The 21452-nt window shown below is 41.6% G+C and overlaps 2 protein-coding genes across 11 annotated transcripts in view; one reads left to right on the plus strand and one right to left on the minus strand.

Moving 5' to 3' along the window:
- NRDC (nardilysin convertase) overlaps positions 1–10442 on the plus strand; it is an 85985-nt gene extending 75543 nt beyond the window's left edge. For 3 of the 4 annotated variants that reach the window (XM_027108564.1, XM_027108567.1, XM_027108566.1), the window contains 10 exons: positions 984–1146; positions 3033–3064; positions 3312–3450; positions 5411–5458; positions 5746–5798; positions 6217–6300; positions 8113–8203; positions 8468–8584; positions 9578–9667; positions 9823–10442. In XM_027108564.1, coding sequence (XP_026964365.1) covers positions 984–1146; positions 3033–3064; positions 3312–3450; positions 5411–5458; positions 5746–5798; positions 6217–6300; positions 8113–8203; positions 8468–8584; positions 9578–9667; positions 9823–10020 — 1015 coding nt within the window. In that variant the 3' untranslated portion in view covers positions 10021–10442. The remainder of the gene's footprint in view (positions 1–983; positions 1147–3032; positions 3065–3311; positions 3451–5410; positions 5459–5745; positions 5799–6216; positions 6301–8112; positions 8204–8467; positions 8585–9577; positions 9668–9822) is intronic. The other variant, XM_027108565.1, reaches the window with a different exon arrangement.
- A 340-nt stretch (positions 10443–10782) lies between these two features.
- OSBPL9 (oxysterol binding protein like 9) overlaps positions 10783–21452 on the minus strand; it is a 168396-nt gene continuing 157726 nt past the window's right edge. For 6 of the 7 annotated variants that reach the window (XM_027108572.1, XM_027108571.1, XM_027108569.1 and 3 more), the window contains 9 exons: positions 19405–19576; positions 18020–18104; positions 17185–17295; positions 16880–16943; positions 16610–16750; positions 14668–14746; positions 13748–13839; positions 11715–11850; positions 10784–11488 (listed from right to left, as the gene is read on the minus strand). In XM_027108572.1, the coding sequence (XP_026964373.1) occupies positions 11414–11488; positions 11715–11850; positions 13748–13839; positions 14668–14746; positions 16610–16750; positions 16880–16943; positions 17185–17295; positions 18020–18104; positions 19405–19576 (955 nt within the window). In that variant the 3' untranslated portion in view covers positions 10784–11413. Of the gene's footprint in view, positions 11489–11714; positions 11851–13747; positions 13840–14667; positions 14747–16609; positions 16751–16879; positions 16944–17184; positions 17296–18019; positions 18105–19404; positions 19577–21452 lie in introns of all 7 variants that reach the window. The other variant, XM_027108570.1, reaches the window with a different exon arrangement.

Genomic DNA, 21452 nt, shown 5'->3' on the forward strand with positions numbered 1-21452 from the left:
TGTGGAAGGGGAAAAAAGTTCCCTCTGAGCAGATACAGCCCTTTGTGCACAAGGATTGCAAGCCCCTACTTGATCTGCTTGCTGGGCATCTATAAATGGAAAACGAAGAGCACAACTTTATATAGAGGCCCTGCTTTTGACATAGTTATAATGAGCCCATAAATGTCCAAAATTCGAAAGCAGGGGAGGGAGCAGTTAAGAATTAGAGACATGTAATAACTAATAATCTGATCACAAAAAGTTACAAAAGCTCATAACCAAATATAAATTGGAAAGGAGTTGTCTGGAACTATTGATATAATGAAAAATAGCCTGTGTATCCCATAACTTCTGAATACTACTTTATTAAAATGTGGTAGAGTAATAATAACACCTGTTTATTGAAGATTTGTTATGTGTTAGACCTAAGAACTTTTTTTTTTATAGACCTAAGAACTTTTAAGTGCACTTATTTATTTAATTCTCACCAAAATTCTGTAATGGTAGCCATTATTATTTCCCTTGTTTTACAAATGAAGAAATCGAGTCACAAATGTTAGGTAACTTGCCATGTTCAAACAGCTTACTGTGTGTGGGAAGGGGTTAGTCTGATTCTGGCCTGGAGCCACTTATGCTGTATTGTCATTGTAGTAATAGATATCCATGATGATCACCTCCAGTAATTAATAAATGCTAGTGAGATTTCAAATCAAAATAGTAATATTAAATTGGTGTGTGGCTCATCTGGCAGCTTATGTGAAATAATTTATTTTGCAATTGAAACAGATAAGTGAGTTGTACCAATGAGCTAATAATCTATGTAATAGTTTGTATATGCAGTTTTAAATGCTTTTTGGTGATTACGACATTGTTTCCCTATCTTAAGTTGTGATAGAAATTGCGTCTCTTTAGAACACATCATCTGTAGAAACTTAATCAAATCCTTCTTTACCCTTAAGATTCATTTCTTACAATAAAACTTTTTTTTTCTGCTCTCTGTACAGAGACGTTCGGCTTTTAATCCTGGAATATGCCCGTTGGTCTATGATTGACAAGTATCGGGCTTTGATGGATGGCCTTTCCCTTGAGTCTCTGCTGAGCTTCGTCAGAGAGTTAAAATCCCAGCTCTTTGTTGAGGGCCTGGTACAAGGAAATGTCACAAGCACAGTGAGTGTGAGGTGCTCTGTTGCTGCTGGCCAGGTTTGAATGCCATTCTGGGCTCTGGAATTGCATTAGTTCTTCCCTAAAGGGGAAGCTCTGTAGTCTGGCAGGCCAGCATTGTCACAGTCTGTTTAGAAGGGAACCTGGCCTCTCCGATGCTAAGCAAGACTTTCTTATGAAGGAGACTGCTGCTATTGGACAGGACTTTGAGTTAAATGGGTTTGGTAAATATATGGTATTGGTTACATTTGTTGAAGACTGTGGAAACTACAAACAGTTTAATTTAGAAATTAAAGTGGGAGCTGGGGAGTGGTGAGGGATGTGTGTGTGTGTGTGTGTGTGTATGTGTATATATATATATATATATATACATATATATATATATATATTCACATATACTTAGGCAGAACTTGTGTGTCAAACTTGTATGTCAAGCTACGGAGCTTGGGCTTTATCTTATAGTAAATGGAGAACCACTGAAGAATTTAAAAGAGGATTTGTCATTAAGAAAGATCCAGAGAGACCAGTTATGAAACTGTTATAAAAGTTGACATGAAGTATGATTCCACTTATATGAGATCTCTAGAGTAGTGACAGTAACAGGAGGTAGAATAGTGGTTACCAGGGGTTGTGGAGGGAAAGAAGGGGAGTCATTGTTTCCATGGGTATTGAGTTTCAGTGTTGCGAGATGAAAAGTCTGGAGTTCCATTTCACAACAATGTGAATATACTTAACACTACAGAACTTTACACTTAAAAAAGGTCAAGATAGTAAACTTATGTATTTTTACCATAATAAAAAAGTTGAGGTGAAAATGATGAAGCCTGAGGTTAGGCAAAATAAATGAAAAAGAAATGCTTAAGAAATAATGAGGCAGAGGATGATCAGAGGCAGTGACTGATTGGCTGTGGGGGTGAGGGAGAAGGGAGGGCTCTAGGATGATGCCCAGATTTCTTACTGGAACCAGTGGGTTGGTAGAGGAGTAGGAACAGTGTAGGTTTGGGGCCATATGGGGAGTTGGTTTTGATCCATATTGAATTGGATGTGTCTGTGGGACCATGTAACTAACTGAGGCCTCTTCCAGCCAGGAGTGCTTGTTCGGACAGTCCCTGAACTGTTTGGCTCTTGACCTCTTCCTCCATGGCCTCCCAGTTTCTCAGGACTGGCCCTTTAATGGAATATATAAATGGCCACTCTCGAGATTGGCTGCTATCCTCCCTACTTCTCTGTCTTTATCCCCCAACCCCCAAACCAGCCCTGGTTTCTGTCATGCCAACAGAAAGTTTAAAAACGGAGAAGAGCAGGAATAGCTGCCTGCTTCTCTGAGCACAGTGGGAGTACCGTGTAGGGGTCCTTTTGGTTCAGAGGACTTAGTACCATGAAGTGCCCCAGGCAGAAACCACTTTAGAGATAAGCTTACCTCTCCACTTATCCCTCACAGGTTAGAAAACAAGTCTTAAGAGGGGGAGGGGATACATCATTCACTTAGTATTAAGTATTATTCTGTCACTCACTCTATGCCAGGCTCTGTATTAATAGATCCAGGTTTCTAAAACACAGCCTAGTGGGGTAAACTGAACAATTAAGTTTGATTCAGTGGGGAAAGTTTCACAGTGGACAGGTAAACAGGTAAACAGGTAAACGCACCAAGGGAGAACAGAAAAAGAGCCACTTCAGTTGAGAGCCTTAGTATTCAACAAACATAATCAGTATTGAATCAGTGAATGATAAGCCCAGTGAATGAATGACCAGCATTTAGGATAATAGATATCTGCTTTCCTAATGCATTCCAGGGCTTCCCAAGCAGTTAGAATATTGGTATTAGTTGGTTCTGGGTGAAATTAATGTCAGGAGAGCCTAATATAGTTATTTTCTTCTCTTTTGCCTCCTAGGAATCTATGGATTTCCTGAAATATGTTGTTGAGTGAGTATTGGTTTGAGTTTTCTCTTTGGGAGTTATGTGTTCTTAATAGCATGAGGGCCTTGAGACCAAAACTCAGTTATTACTTAATCCACAATGGAGATGCTTCTCGTAGTAGGTTTTTTGAGGCTAGTTATATAAACAAAGCAATTCAGATGGGACTGTGGAAGGCCTGACCTTTTCACAGTTTGGGGGTGCAGGTAAGAGGATAAAGGCACGGCCTCAGTAACCCACACTGATTGTTTTGCAGCAAGTTGAACTTCATGCCTCTGGAGCAGGAGATGCCTGTGCAGTTCCAGGTGGTAGAGCTGCCCAGTGGCCACCACCTATGCAAAGTGAGAGCTCTGAACAAGGGTGATGCCAACTCTGAAGTTACTGTATACTACCAGGTCAGTGGCCCCTTTGCACACAGCTGTCCTCATGGCTAAGTATCTTTAGGACACTAAAGCCTGGGGGAAGGTCCAAAGTATCTGGGAGAAGTGAGCCTATGCTCTTCAAGGACCTTTTGCAGTTATTCTGTGGTTATATGCTTGGGGTCATTTGTACTCTTGAAGCAACTACATTTAAAAATTGTTCCTGTCAGTGAAATGGATCCTTTTTCAATCACAGTGCTTCTATTAATCACCCAACCACTAGTCCAGAGGGACAGAGACTGAAGTATGGCTGGAAATTCCTACATGTTCCCATGTCAGAACTCCAAGGAGCAGGAGGACATTTGTTAAAAGGACAGTTTTAAAAATGTGACAAAAATAAACATAGCCAGTCAACCAATACACAGTAAACAGAATGAATACCAGAGTCATAATTAAAGGTTTCAAAGCACCTGAGAGATAGGATTTATCACCTGTTTTATGGATGATGGATCTGAGGTCCTTCATTTACCTGAGGTCATACCAGCTGGGGCTCGAATTTATACCTTCTGTCCTCAAATCCTGTATTTTTTCCACATAATTCTGGAGAGATGGGATGGTGCTTAAAATAAGGAAGAGCTCTGCAACTCTCTCAATTGGCTCATAGACTGTTTTAGCTTGTGGTTAGTCATACTCACTTCTAGGACTATGGGGACCTGTGTCTATCTAGACTGATCTCAGACTTCCCAAACTCTGGGGCTCCTATAGCTGCTGCTATGGTCCTGGATTGTCTACATGAGGAAGTCACTTCTCTGTCTGGCCTTGTGAAGATTCCTGGCCTGAACTTTGGGCAGGGCTGCATGGCTTCACCATCACTTTGTCCTTTTCCTGTGTTTCTGGCCCTGGGCCTGAATCTTTCCCTAGAGGCCCAGCTTGTCTGTAGAGCCTGTCTTCCTCTGGCTGTAGCTACCCGGTTTTTTTTTTCCAGGTTCTCAGCTTATTTGAAGCTGCAATGACTACCAGGTCCCAAACTTCATATATGGTATGACCTGGCCCTGCTTAGCCCTGTCTACATTTCTGGTGCTTAACCCAGAGAGGGTAGTATTTCTCCAGTTTCAGGCAGGATTTTGTATTGTAAGACGGAGTCTGTTGAGGTGCTTTCCATGGATCACCTCTTAGCACTAGCTTCTAATACAAACTGCTTCCCTTGGGGAAACCACTTCCCTCCTCACAGAGAGCATTTTGAACAGGAAGTTGATACAAGGTTTTGAATAGTTTTGTTGCAATCCTTTCAGAGGCATACAGGAAATCTTGTTGCTGATAAACAGGGCTTGCAGGGCACAGAGGCTTCAGCTTCCTCAGGTGAAGCAGGAAGGAATAGTAATGAGTCTGTATCAGAGGAGCCTGCAAGAGTCTGACTGGGATGCACTGGCAACACTTGCTCGTTGGCCTCCTGCCCTCTTTCATCCTGTTGTTTTGCCAGTCTCCAGGATAGCCAGGATGTGGTCTCCAAGTGTGGTATCTGCCTCTTATGCATTTTTCTTATCAACTAGTTTTGGGTCCGTGTGTGTGGCTGCAGAAGCTCCTATTCATATCCTCTCCATCTGAGGAATAGGTCCAGTTACCCAGACATTTCCTGCTCTCCTCCTTAGGACCTTGAACTGCAAGTACTTGATTTTAGGTTGTGTCCTCTGGGTTCTTTGGGCAGGAGCTGGCAGGCAGGTCAGGGATTATTCGACTCACCTCCACGTCTACCTGCAGTTCTGTGCTAGGGCTGGGAATACAAATCATCAAGCACGATTTCTGTCCTCACAGATCTCCTGTTTTGTGGGAAGGCAGAAAGTATAGCAATAAGAGGGTATGATGAACTCTTGGAAGAGAAGAGTGGGATAGTACTCTTCTGAATATCTGAATAAATGGTTGCTGAGAATAGCTGGATTATTAAAAAGCCCTGTAAGCCATTGGATTTTCAGTTGGTCAGATCAGCTTTTTCTTTCAGTCAGGTGCCAGGAGCCTGAAAGAATACACTCTTATGGAGCTGCTTGTGGTAAGTTGCATAAAGGAGAGTCACGATGTTCATGAGCCCCTGACCCACTGTGAGGACTGGCTTTCTGGCCTTTCTCCCTGAGGGCTAGGGACTTGGGAGTGGTCAGAGATCTGTGACTGGTAGGTGAGATGGTTATTTAGTGTTTCTCACCCAGTATGAATATGGACAGGGGGCCTGGGCGATTTAGGAGGGAGGCTGGACTCTGGGGTCATGTGTAACACTTTTGGGGGAAGAAATGGAAGTTTCTCTGCTGGGAGGAGTTGAGCTGATGGTATGTTGAATTACAGATGCACATGGAAGAGCCTTGTTTTGACTTCCTTCGAACCAAGCAGACCCTTGGGTAAGTCTGCTGGCAAGAAAATTGAGCTCAGATAAGACCTGGGGCTTACTTTGCAGGCTTAAGTTTATCAAATATCCTGACTGAGCAATCTCTCAGAGCTCTTTGGTCCTTTCATGCCTTAGAGTCGTACCTACTGGTCAAAACTTCTGGAATTTGCATCTTGGACTGTGATCAGGCTCTCAGTTTGGTCAAGCTTCAAGATTAGCAAGAGAAAAAGCTAGCCTGTGGTCCACAGTTCAGTAGAGGGTTGGATACTCTAACCTGAGAGTAAAATACATGTACACATTTATGGATCCTCTTCCAGGACCTTCAGGTCCAGTAGGGATGAGCAGAAACCCTTCCCACTCCTCTCTAGTGCCTCTGAGGACAGGGCCTAGGTGACTGTCTGAGCTCATAGGACTTTTCATTCTGGCTGTAGGTACCATGTCTACCCTACCTGTAGGAATACATCTGGGATTCTAGGATTCTCTGTCACCGTGGGGACTCAGGCAACCAAATACAAGTGAGTAAACGAGTGAGTAGATGGGCCCAACTATTATTTTTCTTGGCACAGAGAATAGGGACTGCATCCTTAGACCTCAGGCAGCTCTGACCATTTGATTCCCATTTAGTCACAGCTGCAGGGGTTGGCTCATAGATGGCCTGATCCTGGACTTAGCAATGGTGAGTATGAGGAGTGGGCCCATAGGGCTTGACTCAAGTCCTATGGTGACTACAGGGCTAGCCACTACTTCCTCTCTTCAGGCATATCTGAGGACCAGAAAGGCAGGGATGCCCGACCTGGCATTCATGCTACAAGCAAGGTATTGGGTTGGCCAAAAAGTTCCTTTGGTTTTAAAGTAAAAATAAAAGATACATTTTTCATTTTCACCAAGAACTTTATTGAACAATGTATTCACCATTTTTTTCCACTACCTTCTGCCATTTTCCAGGCAACTTCCTGATTCCATCTTCCCAAAACTTTTTATCTTTTTGAGCAAAGAACTGTCCCAGGTGCCTTTTACAGTCCTCCAGGGAATGGAAATTTTGTCCATTAAGAGAATTTTGGAAAGACCAAAATAAATGGAAATCCGAAGGTGCAATGTCTGGCTAATACAGTGGATGAATCAGAACTAAACAGCCAAGGTGTAACAGTTTTTGCCTGGTCATCAAGGAAACATGCGGTCTTGCGTTATCCTCATGGAGGATCATGTGTTTTCTGTTTACTAATTCTGGACACTTTTTGTTGACCACCTGGACACAGTTGGTCTAACTGGGAGCAGTACTTGTTGGAATGAATCGTTTGGTTTTCTGGAAGGAGCTCATAATAGAGGACTCCCTTGCAATCCCACCATATACACAACGTCACCTTCTTTGGACGAAGATCGGCCTTTGGTGTGGTTGGTGGTAGTTTATTTCGCTTGCCCCACAATCTCTGTACATTATTGTACAGTATCCACTTTTCATTGCCTGTCACAATTTGTTTTAAAAACAGAACGTTTTCATTACGTTTAAGTAGAGAATTGCATGGGGAAATGTGGTCAAGAAGGTTTTTTCGCTTAACTTATGTGGGAACCCAAACATCAACGCGATTAACATAACCCAGCTGGTGCAAATGATTTTCAGTGCTTGATTTGGATATTTTGAGTATGTTGGCCTTCTCCTGTGTGGTATAATGCTGATCCTTCTCTGTTAATGTCTCGATTTGATCACTCTCAACTTCAACTGGTCTACCCGACCGTGGAGCATTGTCCAGTGAGAAATCTCTAGCACAAAACTTTGCAAATCACTTTTGACACGTTCAGTCAGTCACAGCGTCTTCTCCATACACTGCACAGATCTGTTTTTGCGTTTCAGTTGCGTTTTTAATATACCGAAAATGTTGCTTTTTCTTCCATATTCAATATTAAAATGGCTACACAAAAATTCACCAACTTTGATATATTTTTTTAAATGCACACTGATATGACAGCTGTCACAATACAATCTAACAGAATTGTTTTGAATGAAGTTAAAGACAACTAAGCGCTACTAGACCGATCTTATGGAAAAAAACGGAATGAACTTTTGGGCCAACCCAATACAAGGCCTTGTTGGTTCTCAGCTTTGGAATGGTCAGCCTGGCTGTCTACTGCTTCCTGTGAGGATACCAGGAAATCGGGCTAGAGGCGGGGTAGGGGTAGGGTTCTTCACCGTTCCCTTCCCTTCCACAGCTTAGGGGAGAATATCACTTCAGCCTCTTTCCTGGAAATATGCCTTAGCCCTGATTCTCTCCTTTGCCTTCTGCTTGAGACCTGGTCACTGATGACTTGTAATTGAAGGTGTTTTGTTTCAGCTCTGAAGTTGTTGATAAGAAGATAGAAGAGTTTCTTTCTAGCTTCGAGGAGAAGATCGAGAACCTCACTGAGGATGCATTCAACACCCAGGTGACTTTACTGTGTTGGCCTGGTCTTTTGTTCCTTGGCCCACCCAAGCCCTCATGACAACTAGACACCAGTCTTAACAGTGCTGTATGCTGGCTGGTTCTTGAGTTCTATAGCACCCCCCTTAATCTGACCATGTCTTCCCAGCTTCATCCCTCCCCATCATGCTGGCAGGTCCATTACAAAGCAGACTGGAGAGGGCCAAGTGTATTCTGAGGGAACTGGTCTGAGGCCACACCTGAGGGTGTCTCTTTCTGATGGTAACAGGTCACAGCTCTGATCAAGCTGAAGGAGTGCGAGGACACCCACCTTGGGGAGGAGGTGGACAGGAACTGGAATGAAGTGGTGACCCAGCAGTATCTCTTTGATCGCCTTGCCCATGAGGTAGTAACACCGTTTTCAGAGTAAGACAGCCCAGAAAGGGACTCCTGATTTAACAGGAGACACAATTCTAAGCAAATTGGTATTGCGTGGAAGAGAAGCCTGGGGCAAGTTATTTACTTGCCCATTCCTTGATGTGATTGATCAAATCTTGTTTCCAGACTGGCTTCTCTAGAGCCTTAGGTAGCCAAGTGAGCAGGGTGCTTGCTAATCCTTACTTCTGCTCCCCCAATTTCACTCAGATCCATTTTTAAAAAATTGAAGTATAGTTGATTTACAAAGTGTTAATTTCTGCTGTACAGCATTCACTTCTGCATATATATATATATATATATTTTTTTTTTTTTTTCACTTTTTTATTATATGCTTAGGTTCCCTATAAGGTTTGGGAGAAAAACGGCTTCAGCTACTTAAAGAAAATTGAGAACTTCTGGTTCTCAATTTTATGGAGTTCCTTCCCCAGATTTAAGGATTCTGTGTATAGGTCTTTGTGACAAATTCTAGCCCAAAGTAATAAATCCCATGGAAAAGAGCTCTGGGCACTGCAATCCATAGCTCTGATACTATAACCCTATGTGGTGAACTACCAAAGGATATTGAAGCAGAGGGGTTATTTAACAAGAGGCTTCAGTCAGCCCAGCTCTTCAGGTTCTGCGGTTTTCCTATTAGAAGCCAGAGTGTACCATTACCATGTACCTGAGAGGTGACACTAAGGTGTGATGGGTTTGGCTCAGCGTACAGTACTCAGCTGTAATTACACCATCTGCTACCTGTCAGGGTCAGTCACTGCTAAGAAACATGAAGGTGTGTCAGAGGCTCATTTTTATCCTTCTCCAGAAGGTTGGGAGCCAGCTGAAACGTGGAAGAATAAAACGATGTGCAAAAAGCAGGATCAAGGAGGTCTGCCTAGGGTGTTATGTTTAATATCCTTACAGAAAATACACTGTTAGTCTTTTAAAGCTTTCTTTCTTTCCTGTCCTCCCTTCCCCCTTTAAGATTGAAGCACTGAAATCATTCTCAAAATCAGACCTAGTCAACTGGTTCAAGGCCCATAGAGGACCAGGAAGTAAAATGCTCAGCGTTCATGTGAGTATGGTTACCTAAGCCGTAGCTCTGTCCTTTCCAGGGTTGTCATTTAGCACATTTACCATTCCCTGAGTTTAGATTGGTATCAGAGATCATAACAGGTCCCCAAATTTTGTCAGCATTCTCTCTCACCTCAAGTCTTTGGCCTCTTTCAGGTTGTTGGATTTGGGAAGTACGAGCCGGAAGAGGATGGTACCCCTTCCGGTGAGGATTCAAACTCTTCTTGTGAAGTGATGCAGCTAACCTACCTGCCAACCTCTCCTCTGCTGGCAGATTGTACCATCCCCGTTATTGATATCAGGGCTTTCACATCAAGACTTAACCTTCTCCCCTACCATAAAATAGTCAAATAAACTGCAATCTCATTGGCCTGAAGCACTGTGTATTTAAAAGTGTTTGAATTTTATGAAGTTAGTTACACTACTACTGCCTTAGGGCTTCCACTGAATTTTTGCACTGGCATCATAGAATTTGTCGTTCCCCCCACCCCGCCCCTCCTGTTGTGACTAACAAACCAACAGTTACTATAGCAGCTGCAGAGAGAAATTAGCAGGTGGGCCAATGTAACCAAAAAGCTTGCAGGAGCCATCTGAGACGCCCTGGCCTGTCCTGGTCCTCTCAGCTTGAGAATCCAGTTCTGTATGACAGGCTTCAGAGGCCCTATGTAATTGATGTCTTCTTAGTACCTAAATGCGAGGTGCTAATACTAATACCTGTGTTGTTGTTTTTAGTGTATTTAAAAATAAAGGTAATTCTGTATTGCCCTTCAGAATGAGCCATTTGCTGCTGTGGCATTCCTTTTATTAATTATATTTTGTTTTGGTGTGGGGTGGGGATCTAAAAATAAACATTCTTCCCAAATTCTCTAAGGCAATAAAATATTTTTGGATAAAATGTCGGTAGCCCTATGTGTACTACTTGAGAGTTCAATTAAAACATGCGCAATAGCATTGTGGGGGCTAAAGACAGAACACAGAGCCTAAGGAAAGAAAAGGATGGACCCCTTCATTACTTCAAGAGTCCCTGTAAAAAGCTAGCTCCTGTATTCAAGGCTGCCAAATAACTGGGTTCAAGTTTAATCATAAAAATAATAAAAGAAACACACTAAAAAAAAAAAAGGTTGGAAAAATTACTTTATGAAGGCTTAAGAAGCACTGAATATAATTAAACTGTAGTCCAGAGTTGGATACAATTTAATAATAGTTCAATTCCAAAATAAAAGTTATTGTAGGTAAGACCATGAAATTTCCTAACATGTGGTTTTAATACATTGTGCTAAATTTTCTAAAACAACTCAGAGGAACCAATATTTACAGTACATGGCGTATTTATGAAAAACCTGGCATCACCTATCTATATGTATATATGTGTGTGTGTGTGTGTGTGTATATATAGAACCCAAGATTATATGAGCTAGGAAACAGATGTTGTATATCTCAACAGCAATACTAGAGTGCAGAGTTTGAGACTGGGATTTATAACGTGGGATTTGGAAAAGGAGCAGACATCTTGTTTTCAAAACCTGAAGTTTTTTCTCAAGACCGAAGTCAACACTGTAACTGCCACAGAACAGGAAAAAGGGAAGCTTTTCTCGCTTTAATTGTTCATCTGCATCAGAAAGTCCAGTATCCCTGAGATAGGAACCACTGCAATAAGAAGGGAGTGAATAGGTTCTCCCAAAGGAAGACTGTTACTTCATTGTGCCTCCTGCCTGGGTCACCAGGAGCAAACCTTGCATTTCCCAACCTAATGCTTTGCAGCACCGAGACGTTTCAGTAATGGTTCATCATAAACCCAGCATTCTCCATCTTCATGAAATAACTAAAAGAAAAGGGGAGAATTCAGTTACACACTTGCTCTGTACTTCTATAATATCATACCTTTAATTATTTTATGTGCTCCCCCTCCCCCCAACACTGAAATGAGTGTTCATCTCATTCATCACCATGTTTACTCGGTACTTCAGTATTCACTGAAATGAACAAATAAGTTACAGCTCAGGGAACAGCAGTAGGGAGACTGAGGCAGGCTTCCAAAGCAAGCTTACCCTTGTCTCCCACTGAATTTCCTTTTCCTTCCTTTCTCGGGCTTCTGCTCTTTGTCTTTCTTCAAGTCTATGCTTGGCTTCAGTTGCTGCATCAATGTCTCTGATTTTTAAGTTGAAAGTGACATCCTTCCAAAGGCTAAAGAAAAGAAGTGAAGGTACTAATAAGTACTTGATGGACAGAGGAGTTAGCAGTCTTGAGAATGAAAGGCTAGATCCATCTAGAATATTATATAACTACAGTACAAGTCAAATGGCTTTAAATGCTGTAGTTCACAGACTATAAATCTTCGGCTGACACCAGGGCACTGGAGTAAAGAACAGAGAAGTGGTCTCAGAAGATTCCACTGCTAGTTGTCAAAGGAGGAAATACAGGATGGGCAGAAAGCTGGATATATGGTTAGGACAACAGAGGAGAAAAAACAGCTGAGACTGGGATTCCACTTCTGGCTGTACCTCTAACTAGTGATGCAACCTTGGGGCTGTCAGTTCACCTCTCTAGGGCTTCAGTGTCCCTTAGTATAAACCAAAAGGGGTATATAGTAAGATCAGATCAGAGGACCTGAGAAATTCTATTTCATGAAGACTCCCCTGGAATTAATAACGAAATCTGGGAGAAGCAGTTTGAATACAGAGAATAAGGGTCAAGAGATGCACTGCAGAGACTTAAGGCGAGGTAAAAGATTTGGCTTCCTCTCAAGGCCTGGAAAATGATAACTAGACAAGTCTGGTCCAAACAACACTTTAAAGTGAAGACTCCTGGGACTTCCCTGGTGGAAAGGGACTTCCCTGGTGGTGCAGTGGTTAAGAATCGGCCTGCCAATGCAGGGTACACGGGTTCGAGCCCTGGTCCGGGAAGATCCCACATGCTGCGGAGCAACTAAGCCCGTGCGCCACAACTACTGAAACCTGCGCACCTAGAGCCCGTACTCTGCAACAAGAGAAGCCACCGCGATGAGAAGCCCGCATACCACAACAAAGACCGAACGCAGCCAAAAATAAATTAAATAAAGAAATAAATTAAAATAAAATAAAATAAAATAAAGTGAAGACTCCTAGGAGCTAGAAAAGTAGACACCCTAAGATTCCCCTTGTGTGAGTAGCAGAGCATAAATGTCTACAGATCTCCACTTATAACTATGAGCAGGCAGTCCAGGCAAGCAGACTGTTAACAAGTTAAAGACACAGGCAGGGTTATAGTTTGTAAGGTCTTCTTCACTTAAGAAATCCCCTAATATGCTAAACAAAGAACTTTAGTGCATGATTCCTCATACCACTAAAAGATCCTGATTTTATTGTACAAATGGAAGGGGGAAAAATTATGACATTTGAGACTACTAGAAAATTGAATACCAATTAGATATTTGATGATATTAAGGAATAACTGATTTTTTTAAAAAGTACAATGATGATATTGTGGCTGGTGTTTTTTGTGTGTTTTTTTGAAAAAGTCACTTTACAGATACATACTAAAATACTCAGAAATGGAATTTTTTTTTTTTAAGTTTCTTGCAAACAAAAAAGACCCTAGGGAGTGTGGGTAGAGACACAAGAGGAAGGGGATATGGGGATATATGTATATGTATAGCTGATTGACTTTGATATACAGCAGCAACTAACACAACAATGTAAAGCAATTATACTCCAATAACGATGTTTAAAAAAAAAGAGACCCTAAAGATGTTTTGATATATATATGATCTCAGTTGGGACCTCAGTACCATCTCTTACAAGCCATAAAGATGGTGATAAGTCAACATACACTCTATACTTATTATATGCCAAGCATCATACGTAGGCTCCATGTTTTTCTCATTTAGTTCTCACAACAATGCTGAGGTAGTTCCCATTTCAGGAAAGAAGGCAGAGAGGGTAGCTTATAGTCTTGGTTACAATGCAAGTGGTGGAGCTCCATATGAACCCAGGCATTCAAACTCAGTCTGTGCTCTGTTACAGTCTCTACAACCCAGCCCTGCACCTATGCCTGGCCAATAGCAAGAGCACTGCTGCAAGCTCTAGTTATGTCAACTCCTTACCAGCGGGATTCGTACTCATTCTGATCTTCCAACTTCCTCACTTTCTTCTTGATTATAGGCAACTTCTTGGTATCTATAAAAACTACATTTTCCTAGAAAACAGAAGAGGTAGATAGATGTTTTATTGTTCACACTGTTCTAGAAGGAAAAGTCAACTCTTCCCATTAACAGATTTAATCATGAAATCCCACATGTTAGTGATGTAGACAATGAGTTCCATATGCAGTCTTCAGCCTAAATTATAATTGTTTGTTTTAAGTCTTGGTAAAGGCTCAATTCAACAGACAGTTTCAATGTGGCTATGTGCTACATGCTTGGGATGTAATCTCTTGGAGAGCTAGACAACTAATCCTAACGTTAAGTACTCTGAAGTGCTTTTTAAATTTCAAATTCTGAGTCCAAAATCCAATTCATTGGCTCCTCCTGTTAATGCCATACCACCTCCCTCCTACCTTAATTAGGTAGTTTGCAAGTTCCTTGAGGGCAAGGACTATCCTTGAGGGCAAGGACTATCTTACTCATTTCTGTATCCCTGGTGCCAGGCAGTTAATACATTTCTTAGACAAAATCAAACTGTGTATATACAAACACACGAGTTAATAGTTTAGCACCTCATTTTATTTATAAACACACATAGCATATATTCTAACGATATAGCTAACATTTACTGGGTGCTTACTATGGTGTCAAGCATTTTTTTTTTAATATATTATTCTTGAGTATTTTAAGGAGAGAGAGGAAAGTAAAAATCATTCTACTACCTGTACTGCTAGGTAAGAGGTGGGAGAAGGAAAAGGCTTGCCCTGAAGAGCTGGCATTAGAGCTCATCCTGGTTAAATTTCCAGATGAAGGAAGCCAGAGTAAGGGATGGGCTACGATTCAATGAAGCCTGAAACAAATGGCAAAACACAGGTTCTTACCCCTGTTGAGTATTTTGCATACATTACACCATTCCATTCCCCTTCAATTGAGCAGAAAGACTTCTTGTCATTTGGAGAACTAGATTAAAAAACAGAAACAAAAAACCACAAACATTTGTGTTAGTCTCAAATTGAAATTTCTCTACCAAAGAATCTCGTTAGTGTGACCTACCTACACAGAGCAGAACACAGAGGAGCAACTGTGAAGTCTTTGGCGAAGGCAGCTTAATAAAACTGGATTTCTCAGAGCCAACTATAAGAATGAGGGCCCTAAAGAAGATGCTAATAGACTCAAGATCCCAGAAACTGTGGGTATGAGATGCGCTAGGTGCTGGGACCATGGCAAACTAGGGACAGTCCCTGCCCTCGAGCTGTTCACAGTCTAGTGGGGAGACACTGCCATTGAGATTCTGGGTGGCAAGTGCTGTGGTGAGTTCAGGTGAGCACTGGAGACCAAGGGCAACACTGCTAGGATGAGGGTCAGAGAAGGCTTCACTTAAGGATACAATGCTGGAGACCAGGCTTTCATCTTCAGGCTGAAAGGGACCTCTGGGTCAAACGATTTTACCTCTTTTCCTAAGCAAGGATCCCTTCCTCAGAAGCCCCAACAGGTTTTACTTGGACATGACAGTGATGTGTATGGCAGGTATGGAACTTAGAAGATAAGCATTACAACAAAGGACAGATTAGGAAGGGCAAGGCATGGACATAGAAGGAGGCTAGGAGGTCAGAAAGAGAAAAATACACAGGGTAGAGGGATGAAGTTGCTATCAGCAGGCTGAAACTTGCTTCCTCTATGACTTGGTGCTTTGTGTGAAGGAGGACAAAGGGAAAGAAAAATGTTAGGATTCCAAGTTTAGAAGGTTATTGTGCAGTGGTTCTCAAAGTATGGTCTGGGGACCCCTGGGGCTTCCCAAGACCCTCTTAGGTCAAAACTATTTTCATAATATTTAGACATTACCCTAATTTGAAAAGCCCACCAAGCATTCTTTCAGAAGGCAGTCTTTCTATTATATAAGTCGCTGTGACTGGCCAAAAAATCTGCTAGCAGTTCCTGTTGCTGCTGGTTGGTTGCCTCTGAGGAATTCTGAGAAGCAGGCCCACGCAGGTCTTTGTTCTGGACATCCTATTTCCCCCACCTGCCTATTTTAGGGGAGCAGCCGCATTATCGTGGTGATTGGTGCTATTCCCTAACCTCTGCCCGTATTTTCTGACTGCAATATTATTTTGGATTTTACAGTGATCCTTAGTAATAAACATCTTGTGCTCGTGGTCCCGTCCTGCCCTGCTCAAGATTTTTTTGGAGGCTGATTCTGTCATCCAAATTAAATTATCTCCCTAAAAAACTGGTTAACCAATCCTATGTCTTCCATCTGCAACACTGTTCCCAGTAAGGCCTTTGAGGTCAGAGAAAGTCCTGCAGATTTTCCTCTTCTAGGCAGGCTCTAAACCACCCAACTGACAGCACAGCTGTCTTCATCTGATCCTAGAGAGTCAAACAGAACCAAGCAAAGATGTGATGGTTACTCTTTTTCCCCAGCAAAGCACAGAAAAAAGGACTATAAGGGCTTTGAGACACTTCGGTGGGAGTCACAGGGTCTCCTGTATGGGCTAGCTCATGGTCCATTCCAGCAATAATGAGTCAGGCACCCATAATCTGGGTTAGCTAGGAGATCCAGGAAGACTCTTTCAGTTCCCCATTTGCAAGTCAGGTTCCTAGGAAGGAAATCCCACCAATGACCTCAGGTTGTTCTGACCCCAGATTTTAGGTCTCCTCCTGAGATGGGATTTTAGGAAGAGACATGACACACAAGATGTGAAGTAAGTTTACAAAGACAGAACCATTAAAATGGTCAATTCCTGATGGAAGTTATAGTTCAAGACAAAAGGAAAAGTATTTCAGAGAAGCAGAAGCACCGAAGCAGAAAAACAAAATACCTACAAAATCTCAGCAGTAACTCTGTGCTTCTTGCCCCCATAGAAAGGTTTGGTGTGGAAGATGATATTGGCACTATAGCCAGTCTTGGAACAATTAATATTGCATTCTCCGCCTAGTTCCACCCAGGGCACTGTGAGGATAGACCTGCAAAATCAGAAGTTTCAGGTAAGGCTGACAGTTCAGAGGAAAGAATGGAGGGGCACAGCTTAAGGAACAAAGGAACAGCAGGGTCTGCTGCTCGCTAATCAGAGGAATGCACACAGCTCTACTTGCCTTCCATAACCATTGGGGAATGTGAGAATGTAATGTTCATCACGGTCTAGACACGAGACACAGCCTGTGGAGACAAGAGATGGAATTTCAGCTAAGTAGTTGACGGAATCTCCATTCAGTTTAGGGAAAATCAATCTTGCATCCCACCCCTGCTCTCACCCCCAATACACATGCTTCCCTGCAAACAATGACATCCAAACTGGCTTTCTGGGGCCATTTACTCTTACTAGATAGGTGTCCAGCACATATTAGAATGACATAAAATTCTATTAACACTGTAGTCCACCAAAAGCCCCCAGACTTACCCTGTCCTATGTTGTGCACCCCAATTGACATCCCAAGGAATTTTGATTTGGTCCAGATATGAGCATTGAATTGTATCTTCTTGTTAAAGCACTCAGCATAAAAGGCTGAAACTGAATAGAAATTGTTTTCAATTAGTGCACTACATAGCCATAGTCCCCTCTCCAACTCCATTAACCCAGAGAAAAAACTGGCTGCATGGGGAAAATCCTTTACCCCTCAAAGAACAGCCTTGAATGTAGTCAGAAATTACCCACCTGCCTTTTATACCCTGTTTCCCCCAATGCAAGCAACCGTTCAGGACCATGTGGGCAGGAATTTCCCTGAACCATGAGGCTATGACCAATCCCAGAGGCTTAAAAACAAAGAGTCTGTCTGTTCTTCTGGTCAGCAAGCATGTTCCTGGCCCAGCCCCAACCTGGGCCCATCCAGTATTACCAGTCTTAATGCTGCATCCAGCAAATAACACGGGAGGACACATCTTCTTTCCACTATGCCAGGAATATACTGTGCAGAAACTACGTCTTTTTTATATAAACTGTCTTCAGAGTTGCTGGGATCACTAGAGCACAGCTCATGCTGTAAAGATGACTTCAGAAGCACTAAAAGGTGGCTTCTCAAATCCCTTCTTTTTATATATCATTAAGCAGTGAAGCCTAATAGAGTCTTTGGAACTTATACCAGGAACAGATATGAGGAATCAATCCTCACAGGATTGGGAAGATACAGGTGGCCATAAAACTGACCGTACAGTGACCTCAGTTATGGAGCTCTTTATGACCCTCTTTAGACAGAACAGTTTGAAACTGGCTACTGCCGAGGAGCTCTGTAACTTACTGGGTGGATGATGGGAAACCTGCTCAGCCACGAATGTTACGCTATTCTTGGAAACCCAGGGAACTGGTCCTTCTGAAACTAGCTCCTGCAAGTAAACATAACATCATTTTCTTTTGATGTGGAAACAAATGACAGCGCAGAGAATCTAATAACTGGAGTCTCTGCCTCCCAAGGTGGTTAACTGCTCCCTCCTCTACACACCCAAAACATCTCATATATACTTTTCTTGTAGCACTTATTCTACTGGAATTTACTGCTTTGTGTCAGTCTCCCTAAGTCTCTCTCACTAAGACATTATTGAAGGCAAGGTGCCTAACTCAGGGCCAGGCCTGGCACAGAACAGGGACTTATCAATGTCTGCAATATGAACAAGAACAGACACATTGCTTCAGGAAAGGACTACATGTAACGTGTCATTCGGAAAGGGAAAAATACAGAGAGTTATTTTTAAGGAGAGATTATTATATGAAAGCCAGTGTGGGCCAGGGGCTTATTTTTTTCACCCCTAGAGGCCTTTTAGCATTTATTTGGGTCTTCCATGTTGGTTGTTTTCCTCAAATCAACCCCCAAATGTTGGAGCCCTGTGGCTCAGGTCTCAGTTAACTATTCTTCTCTAGATGTCTTCCTAGATGATTCCACCTAATCCCAGGGATTTAAGTGCCTTCTAAATACACTAAAATCACTGAAAGCCCCGTCTCCATCCTAGACCTCTCTCTCCCTTGAACTCCAGACTCTTAAATTCTAACTCCCTACTTGACAGTTCCACTTACATGTCTTTATATTTTATACTTTATATTTCATTTTGGAGTTCTGGATTTTTCCCTCCCCAAATCCAATCTCTTCCTCTTTAGTAAATGGCACCAACCAACTGCTGAAGCCCACAAGCAAGGATTCATCTCTGACTGTCCCTTTTCCCTCAACTTGCCCAATCCATCTAACAGCTCTGCCTCCAAAATATAGCTTGAGTCAACCATGTCTCTCCTGGAATAATGCCAAAACCTCCTCCTTGCCAAATGCCAAAGCAAGTGGTCTCCTTGCTTCTATTTGCCCCTTTCCAATTCATTTTTCACAAAATAATTATAATGACCTTTTCAAAGCAAAAATGAGTTCCTGATAAGCCATAAAATTATCATTATGGTCCAGGAGGACTTTGCATGATCTGATTTCTAAATTTCTATCCTCATCTCACGCCACTCTTTCTCCTTGCTCACTGTGTTCAAAATATACTGATCCAACAACACTGTTCTTCTACGGGTGGTAAACATCAGCGCCTTTACCATTATTATCTGCCTCCAAATAAAATGAAATCTTGAATCAGTACACTAAAAGCTAAGTACTAAGTATCTAAATACTAAGGTAATTTAAAATGTCAGTGGAGAACTCACCACATTCTCTTCAGTATCATTTGGTAATGTCCAGTGACACTGAAAGATCTCGCCCAGAACAGGGTTGTACGGCTTTTTGGCAACCGATCCTTTCCTTCCTGCGTGAAAGGCTGAGAGGTACCATTTTACAACCTGAACCATTCGGTCTCTGGCATCCTTCTGGTCACTAATACTAAAAGGGAGAAAGACAAAATTTAACACCCTGTTTTCTGACAGCACCCTCAGCATGGTCCAGCCTAAGCCAGACTAAGAGGACCCAGTACCAGGAGCTACCTCGGTCTCTTTTTAAAACTGAAGTATAATATACATAATTAAACACACCAGTCTTAACCGTTTGGTTTGATGAATTTGAAAAAATGCTTATATCCATTTAATTCATCACCATGCAACCAAGCTATAGAACATCTCCATTACCCCCAAGTTTCCCCATCCTCCTTTCCAAGCAATCCCCAACCCTTACCCTGAGGCAAACACTGTTCCTGGTTTCTAAGACCATTAGCTTTGCTTGTTCCAGAACTTCATACTTATAAGTGCATTGTTTAACTGCCAAATAGTTGCAGATTTTCTGGATATATTTCTGTTATTGATTTCTGATTTAATTCTTTCATGATCAGTGAACATATTCCATATGGTTCCAATTATTTTCAATTTATTAAGTCTTCCTAGTATACGGTCTATCTTGATGAATGTTCCATTTACACTTAAAAAGACTGTTATACAAATTGTTTGGTAATGTTTTAGTAAAGTCAATTGGACCTTCTATAGCCTCACTGATTTTCAGAGGGGTGGGGGGAGGTGCGTGCTGCTCAATCAATTCCCGAGGGAGGAATTTCCAACCTTGATGTGTACTTGTCTATTTCTCCCTTCGGTCAATTTTTGCTGCATATAGTTTGAAGCTGTTTTACATATTTAGGATTATTATTTATTCTTGATAAATTGACTCATCATATCATATGAAATATCCCTACTTGTCTCTGCTAATATTTCTTGTCTTAAAAAATATCCTTTGATACTAATACAGTGACACCAGCTTTGTTATGCTTAAGTGTTTTGCATGGTATATCTCTGTCCATCCTTTTAACGAATCAGTGTCTTCATATTTAAAGTCTCTCTCTTGCAAACAGCGTAGAGATGAATCTTGCTTTTTTATCCACTCTTATAATCACTGTTCTCTTAAATGGAGCGTGTATGCTATTCACATTTAGAGTAATGAATTTGAAAAAACATGATATAGTTGGGTTTAACTCTATCATCTTGGTATTTTTCTATTTGGCCTCTTTATTCTTTGTTCCATTATATTTCCTTTCCTCCTTTTTGGGGAGTTAGAGAATTCCATTTAATCTTATCTATTGGCTTTTTAGCTGTACTTCTGTGTTTTTTATGTGATTCCTCCAGGGACCTCCCAGCTTAAATTCTCATACATTAAAAACTATCCTTAAACCTCAAATCTATATCTAATGAATAACTGATACTTTCCATTTATTTATGTTACCAATAAATACTTACATTTTATTTGTTCAATTATGTATGAATTTAAACAGTGCCATCGCTATTTGAATTTCTGCCCTTTGGGAATTGGTTAAACGGGTCTCTTAAAATCTTCATTAAGAAGGTATGTATCAATGTCATACAATGTGCCCACCCACTGTGAAGCTTCAGTAAACCACAGTCCAAGGCCAAGGAATGCAATCAGAGAAGACGGATTAGAACACCCCATTACAAAGAAAGTATTGCTGCTACCACTGAAAAGCAATGTGAACTCACTCACCTCCTCATAAATCAATCCCACCTTTAGATTAGCTCTGTCCTTTATACATGTATCTAATATTGCAAGCTTTGTATTTGAAATTTATGAATCAGGCTATACTCTGGACACTGGTCTGTAAACTCCGCAAAGGCAGACACTGTGACTCTTTCCCTTTCCAGCTCATAACAAAGTTCCTGGCAAACAATAGGTGCTTTAGAAAGGTTTGCTAAACTCGGATAACTGAAATTCATTGGATATAGTGTAAATAATTTAACAGTGATTACCAATTCCTGGATCAAAT

This window comes from Aethalodelphis obliquidens, unplaced genomic scaffold (genome assembly GCF_003676395.1).
Source record: "Aethalodelphis obliquidens isolate GAN/ISIS:26980383/991018 unplaced genomic scaffold, ASM367639v1 scaffold9, whole genome shotgun sequence".
NCBI classification, from domain to species: domain Eukaryota; kingdom Metazoa; phylum Chordata; class Mammalia; order Artiodactyla; family Delphinidae; genus Aethalodelphis; species Aethalodelphis obliquidens.